This window comes from Oncorhynchus gorbuscha, linkage group LG02 (genome assembly GCF_021184085.1).
Source record: "Oncorhynchus gorbuscha isolate QuinsamMale2020 ecotype Even-year linkage group LG02, OgorEven_v1.0, whole genome shotgun sequence".
NCBI classification, from domain to species: domain Eukaryota; kingdom Metazoa; phylum Chordata; class Actinopteri; order Salmoniformes; family Salmonidae; genus Oncorhynchus; species Oncorhynchus gorbuscha.
In genome coordinates this window covers 82,132,405-82,145,003 of record NC_060174.1, presented here as the reverse complement: position 1 = coordinate 82,145,003, position 12,599 = coordinate 82,132,405, and the positions used below count along the sequence as shown (strand labels likewise).

General features: G+C 45.3%; 1 protein-coding gene across 1 annotated transcript in view; it reads right to left on the bottom strand.

Annotated features, from left to right (window-relative positions):
* Positions 1 to 12,599, bottom strand: part of LOC124010947 (G protein-coupled receptor kinase 6-like) — a 56,022-nt gene that overhangs the window by 35,167 nt on the left and 8,256 nt on the right. The window contains exon 2 of the mRNA XM_046323783.1: positions 7,961 to 8,056. Within this exon, the coding sequence (XP_046179739.1) occupies positions 7,961 to 8,056 (96 nt within the window). The remainder of the gene's footprint in view (positions 1 to 7,960; positions 8,057 to 12,599) is intronic.

Sequence of the window (12,599 nt, the reverse complement as noted above, 5' to 3'; positions counted from 1 at the left end):
GTAACACACTACGCCGTCATGGATTAAAATCCTGCAGCGCACACAAGGTCCCCCTGGGTCTTCCAGCATGACAACGACCCGAAGCACACAGCCAGGTGGCTCCGTAAGAAGCATCTCAAGGTCCTGGAGTGGCCTAGTCAGTCTCCAGACCTGAACTCAATAGAAAATCTTTAGAGGGAGCTAAAGTCCGTATTGCCCAGAGACAGCCCCAAAACCTGAATGATCTGGAGAAGGTCTGTATGTGAGGGCCAAAATCCCTGCTGCAGTGTGTGCAAACCTGGTCAAGAACTACAGGAAATGTATGATCTCTGTAATTGCAAACAAAGGTTTCTGTACCAAATATTATATTAAGTTCTGCTTTTCTGATGTATCAAATACTTATGTCATGCAATAAAATGCAAATTCATCACTTAAAATCATACAATCTGATTTTCTGGATTTTTGTTTTAGATTCCGTCTCTCACAGTTGAAGTATAACTGATAAAAATTACAGACCTCTACATGCTTTGTAAGTAGTAAAACCTGCAAAATTGGCAGTGTATCAAATACTTGTTCTCCCCACTGTATATACCAATAGGGGCCCTTCTAGAAAACCTCTATGGTCTTTGTTGTTGAATCTGTGTTTTAAATTCACTGCCCGACTGAGGGACCTTACAATTATCTGTATGTGTGGGGTACAGAGATGAAGTAGTCATTCAAAAATCATGCTAAACACTATTGCACACAGAGTCCATGCAACTTATTATGTGAGTTGTTTTTACTCCTGAATTTATCTAGGCTTGCCGTCACAATCCATTTTAAATTCAGGCTATAGCACAACAAAATGTGTGAATACTTTCTGAAGAAACTGTATTTGATTGTGGAGTGCAGCTTTTCCCTCTTGTGTTTGGGACTTTTACTATGAATTTACACTGAACAAAAATAAAACGCAACATGTAAAGTGTTGATCCCATGTTTCATGAGCTGAAATAAAAGATCCCGGAAATTTTCCAAACACGAAAAAAAGTTGTGCATTAATTTGTTTACATCCCTGTTAGCAAGCATTTCACCATTGACAATATATTCCATCCACCTGACAGGTGTGGCATATCAAGAAGCTGATTAAACAGCACGGTCATTACACAGGTGGACCTTGTGCTTGGGACAATAAAATAATAAAAAGGCCACTCTAAAATGTTCAGTGTTGTCACACAACACAATGCAACAGTTGTCTCAAGTTGAGCGAGCGTGCAAGTTTGTATTTGTATTTATTAGGGGTCCCCATTAGCTGTTGCCAAGGCAGCAGCTACTCTTCCTGAAGTCCAAACACATTAAGGCACTTACATCACACATAAAACAAAAGATAAAACAGTACATCATTCAAAATCAAATCTTATTTGTCACATGCACAGAACACAACAGGTGTGTATTTACCTTACAGTGAAATGCTTACTTACAAGCCCTTAATTAACCAACAATGCTTTAAGAATTTAAGAAAAAAAAAGATAAGTAAAAACTAGAAAATAAAAGTAACAAGCGAGGCTATATAAAGGGGGTACCGGTACAGAGTCAATGTGCAGGGGTACCGGTTAGTCGAGATAATTGAGGTAATATGTACAAGCTAGCCAAGGCTAGCTTTTTCAAGCAGAAATTTGCTTCCTGCAACACTAACTCAAAAAAGTTCTGGGACACTGTAAAGTCCATGGAGAATAAGAACACCTCCTCCCAGCTGCCCACTGCACTGAAGATAGGAAACACTGTCACCACTGATAAATCCACCATAATTGAGAATTTCAATAAGCATTTTTCTACGGCTGGCCATGCTTTCCACCTGGCTACTCCTACCCCGGTCAACAGCACTGCACCCCCAACAGCAACTCGCCCAAGCCTTCCCCATTTCTCCTTCTCCCAAATCCATTCAGCTGATGTTCTGAAAGAGCTGAAAAATCTGGACCCCTACAAATCAGCCGGGCTAGACAATTTGGACCCTTTCTTTCTAAAATTATCTGCCGAAATTGTTGCCACCCCTATTACTAGCCTGTTCAACCTCTCTTTCGTGTCGTCTGAGATTCCCAAAGATTGGAAAGCAGCTGCGGTCATCCCCCTCTTCAAAGGGGGGGACACTCTTGACCCAAACTGCTACAGACCTATATCTATCCTACCATGCCTTTCTAAGGTCTTCGAAAGCCAAGTCAACAAACAGATTACCGACCATTTCGAATCTCTCCATACCTTCTCTGCTATGCAATCTGGTTTCAGAGCTGGTCATGGGTGCACCTCAGCCACGCTCAAGGTCCTAAACGATATCTTAACCGCCATCGATAAGAAACATTACTTTGCAGCCGTATTCATTGATCTGGCCAAGGCTTTCGATTCTGTCAACCACCACATCCTCATCGGCAGACTCGACAGCCTTGGTTTCTCAAATGATTGTCTCGCCTGGTTCACCAACTACTTCTCTGATAGAGTTCAGTGTGTCAAATCGGAGGGTCTGCTGTCCGGACCTCTGGCAGTCTCTATGGGGGTGCCACAGGGTTCAATTCTTGGACCGACTCTCTTCTCTGTATACATCAATGAGGTCGCTCTTGCTGCTGGTGAGTCCCTGATCCACCTCTACGCAGACGACACCATTCTGTATACTTCCGGCCCTTCTTTGGACACTGTGTTAACAACCCTCCAGGCAAGCTTCAATGCCATACAACTCTCCTTCCGTGGCCTCCAATTGCTCTTAAATACAAGTAAAACTAAATGCATGCTCTTCAACCGATCGCTACCTGCACCTACCCGCCTGTCCAACATCACTACTCTGGACGGCTCTGACTTAGAATACGTGGACAACTACAAATACTTAGGTGTCTGGTTAGACTGTAAACTCTCCTTCCAGACCCATATCAAACATCTCCAATCCAAAGTTAAATCTAGAATTGGCTTCCTATTTCGCAACAAAGCATCCTTCACTCATGCTGCCAAACATACCCTTGTAAAACTGATCATCCTACCAATCCTCGACTTTGGCGATGTCATTTGCAAAATAGCCTCCAATACCCTACTCAACAAATTGGATGCAGTCTATCACAGTGCAATCCGTTTTGTCACCAAAGCCCCATATACTACCCACCATTGCGACCTGTACGCTCTCGTTGGCTGGCCCTCGCTTCATACTCGTCGCCAAACCCACTGGCTCCATGTCATCTACAAGACCCTGCTAGGTAAAGTCCCCCCCTTATCTCAGCTCGCTGGTCACCATAGCATCTCCCACCTGTAGCACACGCTCCAGCAGGTATATCTCTCTAGTCACCCCCAAAACCAATTCTTTCTTTGGCCGCCTCTCCTTCCAGTTCTCTGCTGCCAATGACTGGAACGAACTACAAAAATCTCTGAAACTGGAAACACTTAACACTTAGCTTTAAGCACCAACTGTCAGAGCATCTTACAGATTACTGCACCTGTACATAGCCCACCTATAATTTAGCCCAAACAACTACCTCTTTCCCAACTGTATTTAATTAATTAATTTATTTTGCTCCTTTGCACCCCATTATTTTTATTTCTACTTTGCACATTCTTCCATTGCAAAACTACCATTCCAGTGTTTTACTTGCTATATTGTATTTACTTTGCCACCATGGCCTTTTTTTGCCTTTACCTCCCTTCTCACCTGATTTGCTCACATTGTATATAGACTTGTTTATACTGTATTATTGACTGTATGTTTGTTTTACTCCATGTGTAACTCTGTGTCGTTGTATCTGTCGAACTGCTTTGCTTTATCTTGGCCAGGTCGCAATTGTAAATGACAACTTGTTCTCAACTTGCCTACCTGGTTAAATAAAGGTGAAATAAAAAAAAAAAAAAACATGTAGGTAGAGTTAAAGTGACTATGCATAGATTATAAACAGAGTAGCAGCAGCGTAAAAAAGAGGGATCTGGGTAGCCCTTTGATTAGCTGATGCTCTCGATGGTGCAGCTGTAGAACCTTTTGAGGATCTGAGGACCCATGCCAAATCAATTCAGTCTCCTGAGGGGGAATAGACTTTGTCGTGCTCTCTTCACTGCTGTCTTAGTGTGTTCGGAACATGATAGTTTGTTGGTGATGTGGACACCAAGGAACTTGAAGCTCTCAACCTGTTCCACTACAGCCCTGTTGCTGAGAATGGGGGAGTGCTCGGTCCTTCTTTTCCTGTAGTCCACAATCATCTCCTTTGTCTTGATCACATTGAAGGAGAGGTTGTTGTCCTGGGACCACACGACCAGGTCTCTGACCTCCTCCCTATAGACTGTCTCATCGTTGTCGGTGATCAGGTCTACCACTGTTGTGTGATTAGCAAACTTGATGGTGTTGGAGTCGTGCCTGGTCATGCAGTCATGTGAACAGGGAGTATAGGAGGGGACTGAGCACGCACCCCTGAGGGGCCCCTATGTTAAGGATCAGTGTAGCGGATGTATTGTTCCCTACCCTTACCACCTGGAGGCAGCCCGTCAGGAAGTCCACATCTATAATGCAAAATAATACAAAAGGGCCTGTAGGACCTGGCTTGTTGATAGTGTTGTTAAGAAGGCAGAGCAGCGCTTTACTATGGACATACTTCTCCCCATCTTAGCTACTGTTAAATCAATATGTTTTGACCATGACAGTTTGGAGTAACAGGGTTACAGTTTAGTCACCTCAACTTGCTCAATTTCCACATTCATTACAAGATTTAGTTTAGGTTTAGTGAATTATTTGTCCCAAATACCAATGCGTTCAGTTTTTGAAACATTTAGGACTAACTTATTCCTTGCCACCCATTCTAAAACTAAGTGCAGCTCTTTGTTAAGTGTTGCAGTCATTTCAGTTGCATGCTGACTGCAGGAATGTCCACCAGAGCTGTTGCATTTCTTTACCATAAGCTACTTCCAACGTCTTTTTAGAGAACTTGGCTGAATGTTCAACAGGCCTCACAACCGCAGACCACGTTTATGGCATTGTTTGGGCGAGTGGTTTGCTGATGTCAATGCTGTGAACAGTGAGTCCCATGGTGGTGGCGGGGTTATGGTATGGGCAGGCATAAGCTACGGACAAGGAACAAAATAGCAATTTATCGATGGCAATTTGTATGCACAGAGATACCGTGATGAGATCCTGAGGCCCACTGGTGTGTCTTTCATCCTCCACCATTGTTTTAGCATGATAATGCACAGCCCCATGTCACAAGGATTTGTACACAATGTCTAGAAGCTGAAAATGTTGCAGTTCTTCCATGGCCTGCACACTCACCAGACATGTCACCCATTAAGCAAGTTTGGGATGCTCTTGATTGGTGTGTATGACAGCGTGTTCCAGTTCCTGCCAATACCCAGCAACTTCGCACAGCCATTGAAGAGTGTGACAACATTCCACATGTCACAATCAACAGCCTGATCAACTCTATGTGAAGGAGATGTGTTGCGCTGCATGAGGCAAATGGTGGTCACACCAGATACTGACCAGTTTTCTGATCCATACCCTACCTTTTTTAAGATGCATATCTGTATTCCCAGTCATGTGAAATCCATAGATTAGGGCCTAATGAATTTATTTAAATTGACTGATTTCCTTATATGAACTCTAACTCAGTAAAATCGTTGCATGTTGCGTTTATAGTTTTGTTCAGTATATCTATTGTGGCGTACAGCAGGTCAGCCACCAGGGGGAGACTCGTCGAGGCCTGGTAACAGATGGAGTATACATCACGAGGCGGTGGCTCCATCTGCTGGATGTGCCAGGTCTCGACGGGCTCTCCGGACAGGACTAATTGGGGCTGATTGGGAGCTGGTGAGTAATCAAGGGAGGCTTGCTCACCAGCTGTGCGAGGCCCATAAACTACCAGAAGGGCAGCACACAGGGAGATGACTAGGGGAAGTAAGGTGACACAGGTATATCTTGGTAATAGTGGACTATGCCACCCGGTATCCCGAGGCATTTCCCTATGGGCGGCGGTGTTCAAGGGAATAGCCCGGGAGCTGTTCAACCTCTTTAGCCGGGTGGGCATCCCGAACGAGATCCTGACAAATCAAGGTACGGAGTTTATGTCCCGCCTCATGAAAGAGTTGTGTGCCCTCCTGCAGATCAAGCAGATCCGGACCTCCGTTTTTCACCCGCAGATGGATGGGTTTGTCGAGCACTTTAATAAAATGCTCAAACAGATGCTGCGGAAGGTCATAGAGCAGGACGGGAAGAACTGGGACCAGCTACTACCCCACCTAATGTTCTCAATCCGAGAAGTACCCCAATCCTCCACTGGGTTTTCCCCGTTCAAACTCCTCTATGGGAGGAGGCCACGCGGCCTACTGGACCTCGCCAAGGAGGTGTGGGAAGTCCAACCGACCCCCTTATGCAGCGTGGTAGAGCACATGGAGATGATGCGGGAGTGGATGACAGCCATATGGCCAGTCGTGAGGGAACATATGGAGAAGGCCCAGCGTGCCCAAGCCCAGGTCTACAAGGGTGTTGGTCTTGATCCCCACGGCCGAAAGTAAGTTCCTGGCAACATGGCACGGACCATACTAGATGATCAAGAAGCTGGGAAATTACCGCGTACGGCAACCGGGGAGGCGGAAACCCCAACAGATTTACCACGTGAACCTGTTGAAGAAGTGGCACGAGAGGACAGCCTTGGCCGTGTTATGATCGGGACCCAGGACGCCAACGGTACCAGTGGAGGTCCCGCGAAATGAGGACCTCGAACCGGCCCAGAAGCAAGAGCTCAGGGAGCTCGTCGATTGGAACACGGCGGTTTTCTCCGAGAACCCGGGCCGACCCTCATTGAACAACACATTCATACCCGGCCCGGGGAAACAGTATGAAAGAGGCCATATCGGATTCCGGAGGCCTGAAGGAGGCCGTGAAACAGGAAGTGGAGGCTATGCTGAGGATGGGGGTCGTGGAAGGGTCCCACAGTGCATGGTGCAGCCCCATCGTGTTGGTGCCCAAACCGGATTGTAGCCTCCGCTTCTGCAACGATTTCTGGGGGGTGAACGACATCAGCTTGTTCGACGCATATCCCATGCCGAAGGTGGACGAGCTCATCGACCGATTGGGAAAGGCCCGGTACATCAGCACCCTTGACCTGACCAAAGATTATTGGCAGGCACCGTTGGCAGCCTCCTCCCGGGAAAAGATGGCGTTTTCGACACCAGACGGTTGTATCAGTACCGGGTGCTCCGTTCGGTCTCCACGGAGCCTGGCCCACATTCCAACGGCTGATGAACAGAGTGCTTCGACCCCACCAGCAGTACGCAGCGGCATATCATCATCCACAGCCAAGGTTGAGAAGAGCACCTGAAGCACCTCCAGGCCTTGCTGGAAGCGCTCAGACAAGCCGGGTTGACCGCAAACCCCAAGAAATGCAAGCTCGGGTTCGAGGAGGTGGAGTACCTGGGGTATTTGATCGGACGGGGGGACGTCAAGCCCCAGGAGGTTCATGCGGTGCGTGACTGGCCCGTTCCACGTACCAAGACACAGGTCAAGTCCTTCCTGGGACTGGCAGGATACAATAGCCGGCTATAGGCTCCATCTGCTGGACGTGCCAGGTCTCGCCGGGCTCTCCGGACAGGACTAATTGGGGCTGATTGGGAGCTGGTGAGTAATCAAGGGCGGCTTGCTCACCAGCTGTGCGAGGCCCATAAAGCTGCCAGAAGGGCAGCACACAGGGAGAGGACTAGGGGAAGTGAGGTGACTTCCATGTTAGATAAGGTTACCCGAGCTAAGCCGAGGGAGTTGAGTTTGTGTGCCCGACAGGATACAGGAAGACCCGGAGCCCAGGAGACGGTAACCCAGAGAGGGTCTCATGGGGGAGACCTGTTCTATTCTTTTTTATTTAATATTTAATAAAACACCCTTGAAACCGAGCTAATCATACTCTGTCCGTGTCTGATCTATGTAAACGCCTTAACCAAACCCCCTGGTCTGCCACACTATCAATGGGCTAGCAAGTAGAGGAGAGGAGAGGAGGAAACGTACCTGTAGTTTCCCGGAGCTCCTCACACAGGCTGATGTGGGGAAACTGAAGCATCTGTTTCCATTTCTTGCTTTTTCCTTTTCTGTTTCCACCCCCTCCTGCAAAAGAACAGTGGTTGATTAATGAAACAAAGGAAAAATATAACATTTACATTTACATTTAAGTCATTTAGCAGACGCTCTTATCCAGAGCGACTTACAAATTGGTGCATTCACCTTATGACATCCAGTGGAACAGCAACTTTACAATACATGGGAAAACACTAGGTAGCCTTGAGCGGCCCATAAAGATACATACAGTGCCTAAAAACACAAAGGAGCTCTTGTAGATTCGTCAACATAAAGAAGAGGGTCGGGGTGATTAATATAATGGCTGTCCTGGAGTGTTTGTCAAGAAGACCGAGAGGTTATTAATTTGTAGACATAGAAAAAGCAATTTTACTGTATTTTAGTCTACCTCTTTAAATCAAATCGTATTGGTCATGTACACATATTATGCATTTGTTATTGTGGGTTTAGAGAGATGCTTATGTTCCTAGCTCCAACAGTGCAGTAATATCTAACAATACAAAACAATACACGTAAATCCAAAGAATTTAAAGAAAGGAACTACTTTTGTCACCAAAGCCCCATACACTACCCACCATTGCGACCTGTACGCTCTCGTTGGTTGGCCCTCGCTTCATACTCGTCGCCAAACCCACTGGCTACAGGTTATCTACAAGTCTCTGCTAGGTAGAGAGGGCCTTATCTCAGCTCACTGGTCACCATAGCAGCACCCACTCGTAGCACGCGCTCCAGCAGGTATATCTCACTGGTCACCCCCAAAGCCAATTCCTCCTTTGGTCACCTTTCCTTCCAGTTCTCTGCTGCCCATGACTGGAACGAACTGCAAAAATCTCTGAAGCTGGAGACTCACATCTCCCTCACTAGCTTTTAAGCACCAGCTGTCAGAGCAGCTGTCAGATCACTGCACCTGTACATAGCCTATCTGTAAACAGCCCATCTATCTACCTACCTCATCCCCATACTGGTATTTATTTATTTATTTTGCTCCTTTGCACCCCAGTATCTCTACCTGCACATTCACCTTCTGCCGATCTACCATTCCAATGTTTAATTGCTATATTGTAATTACTTCGCCACCATGGCCTATTTATTTCCTAAACTTACCTCATTTGCACTCACTGTATATAGACTTTTTGTTTTCTTTTGTTCTACTGTATATTTGACTGTATGTTTTGTTTATTCCATGTGTAACTCTGTGTTGTTGTATGTGTCGAATTGCTACGCTTTATCTTGGCCAGGTCGCAGTTGCAAATGAGAACTTGTTCTCAACTAGCCTACCTGGTTAAATAAAGGTGAAATATTTTTTTTAATAAGAAATAAAGAAATACTAGAACGAGCAGTGTCAAAGTCCAGAATATAAATATATATGTATATGATGGTGTGTATAGACATTATGGACAATATATTAATATAAAAGATGTGTACAACAGTAGATATATAGGATGAGCCTTGACTAGAATACAGTATATACATATGAAGTGGATAAAACAGTATTTAAACATTATTAAAGTGAACAGTGTTCAATGATAATGTACATAGGACAGCAGTGTCTAAGGTGCAGAGTTGAGTAACCGGGTGGTAGCCGGCTTGTAATAGTGACTAAAGTTCAGGGCAGGGCACTGAGCGGAGACCGGCTAGTGGTGACTATTTAATAGTCTGACGACCTGGAGATAAACACTGTTTTTCAGTGTCTCGGTTCCAGCTTTGATACACCTATACTGTCTCCGCTTTCTAGATAGCAGTGGGATGAACAGGCTGTGGCTTGGGTGGCTGAGGTCTTTGATTATCTTTTTGGCCTTCCTGTGACACTGTGTGCTGTAGATGTCCTGGAGGGTTTGTGAGAGCTTTAGAGGCCAAGCCTCCTGAGGTTGAAAAGGCACTGTTGTGCCTTTTTCGCCACACTTTCTGTGTGGATGGACCATTTCAGGTTGTCAGCAATGTGCACTCCGAAGAATTTGAAGATTTTCACCTTCTCCACTGCGTGTGGATGGGGGCGTGCTCCTTCTGCTGTCTCCTGAAGTCCACAATCAGCTCCTTCATTTTGTTTTTGACGTTGAGGGAAAGGTTATTTTCCTGGCACCACTCTGCAAGGGCCGTCACCTCCTCCTTGTAGGCAAGTGTTTCCCAAACCCAGTCCTGGGGATCACATGGGGTGCACGTTTTGTTTTTTGCCTTTGCACTACACAGCTGATTCAAACAATCAAAGCTTAACGATGAGTTTATGATTTGAATCAACTGTGTAGTGCTATACATAACGTGCCCCCCTTGGGGTCCCCGGGACCGAGTTTGGGAAACACTGCTGTGGGCTGTCTCGTCGTTGATGGTAATCAGGCCTACCATTGTTGTGTCATCTGCAAACTTGATGACTGAGTTGGAGATGTGTGGCAACACAGTATTGGGTGAACAGGGAGCAGAGGAGGGGACTGAGAACGCACCCGTGGGCATCATAATGGTATTTCTGTGCATTCAAATTGCCACCGATAAAATGCAATTGCGTTTGTTGTCCATAGCTTATGCCTGCCCATACATTAACCCCACCGCCACCATGGGGCACTCTGTTCACAATGTTAACATCAGCAAACCACTCGCACACACGACACCATTCACACTGTCTGCCATCTGCCCAGTAAATTTGAAACCAGGATTCATCTGTGAAGACCACACTTCTCCAGCGTGCTAATCAAATCAAAGTTTATTTGTCACATGCGCCGAATACAACAGGTGTAGACCTTACAGTGAAATGCTTATTTACAGGCTCTAACCAATAGTGCAAAAAAGGTATTAAGTGAACAATAGGTAGGTAAAGAAATAAAAACAAGTCAAAAGAGAGTGGTAGTAGAGAGAACAGTCTATGACTGAAGTGGCTGGGGTGTTTGACAATTTTTAGGGCCTTCCTCTGACACCGCCTGGTGTAGAGGTCCTGGATGGCAGGCAGCTTAGCCCCAGTGATGTACTGGGCCGTACACACTACCCTCTGTAGTACCTTGCGGTCGGAGGTCGAGCAATTGCCGTACCAGGCAGTGATGCAACCAGTTCTCGATGTTGCAGCAGTAGAACCTTTTGAGGATCTCAGGACACACGCCAAATCTTTTTAGTTTCCTGGGGGAATAGGCTTTGTCGTGCCCTCTTCACAGTTGTCTTGGTGTGTTTGGACTAGAGGTCGACCGATTATGATTTTTCAACGCCGATACCGATACCAGTTATTGGAGGATCAAAAAAAGCTGATACCGATTAATCGGCAGATTTATATTTATTTATTTGTAATAATGACAATTACGACAATACTGAATGAACACTTTTATTTTAACTTAATATAATACATCAATAAAATCAATTTAGCCTCAAATAAATAATGAAACATGTTCAATTTTGTTTTTGCATTATTTAAACCAAATGTTGGAGAATAAAGCAAAAGTGAAATATATATGTGTAAGAAAGCTAACGTTTCAGTTCCTTGTCTTCAAAATTCCAAGGTAAGATGTTTTATGTTGTAGTTATTATAGGAATTATAGGACTATTTCTCTCTATGTATTTCATATACCTTTGACTATTGGATGTTCTTATAGGCACTATAGTATTGCCAGTGTAACAGTATAGCTTCTATCCCTCTCCTCGCCCCTACCTGGGCTCGAACTAGGAACACATTGACAACAGCCACCCTCGAAGCATCGTTATCCATCGCTCCCCAAAAGCCGCGGCCCCTGGAGAGCAAGGGGAACAACTACTCCAAGTCTCAGAGTGAGTGACGTCACCGATTGAAAAGCCATAAGCGCGCACCCCGCTAACTAGCTAGCCATTTCACATCGGTTACACCAACCTAATCTCACAGTTGATAGGCTTGAAGTCATAAACAGCTCAATGCTTGAAGCATTGCGAAGAGCTGCTGGCAAACGCACAAAAGTGCTGTTTGAATGAATGCTTACGAGCCTGCTGCTGCCTACCGTCGCTCAGTCAGACTCAGTCAGGCCCAAACTGCTGCATATACCATGACTGCTTGCACGGAACGCAAGAGAAGTGACACAATTTCCCTAGTTATAAGAAATTCATGTTAGCAAGCAATATTAACTAAATATGCAGGTTTAAAAATATATACTTGTGTATTGATTTTAAAGAAAGGCATTCATGTTTATGGTTAGGTTTGGTGCAATGACAGTGTTAAATCATCACCCGTTTGCGAAGTAGGCTGTGATTCGATGAGAAATTAACAGGCACCGCATCGATTATATGCAACGCAGGACACGCTAGACAAACTAGTAATATTAACCATGTGTAGTTAACTAGTGATTATGTTAACATTGATTGTTTTTTATAATATAAGTTTAATGCTAGCTAACAACTTACCTTGGCTTCTTGCTGCCCTCACGTAACAGGTAGTCAGCATGCCACGCAGGCTCCTCATGGAGTGCAATGTAAGGCAGGTGGTTAGAGCGTTGGACTAGTAACCAGAAGGTTGCAAAAACAAATCCCCAAGCTGACAAGGTAAAAATCTGTCGTTCTGCCCCTGAACAAGGCAGTTAACCCACCGTTCCTAGGCCTTCATTGAAAATAAGAATGTGTTCTTAACTGACTTGCC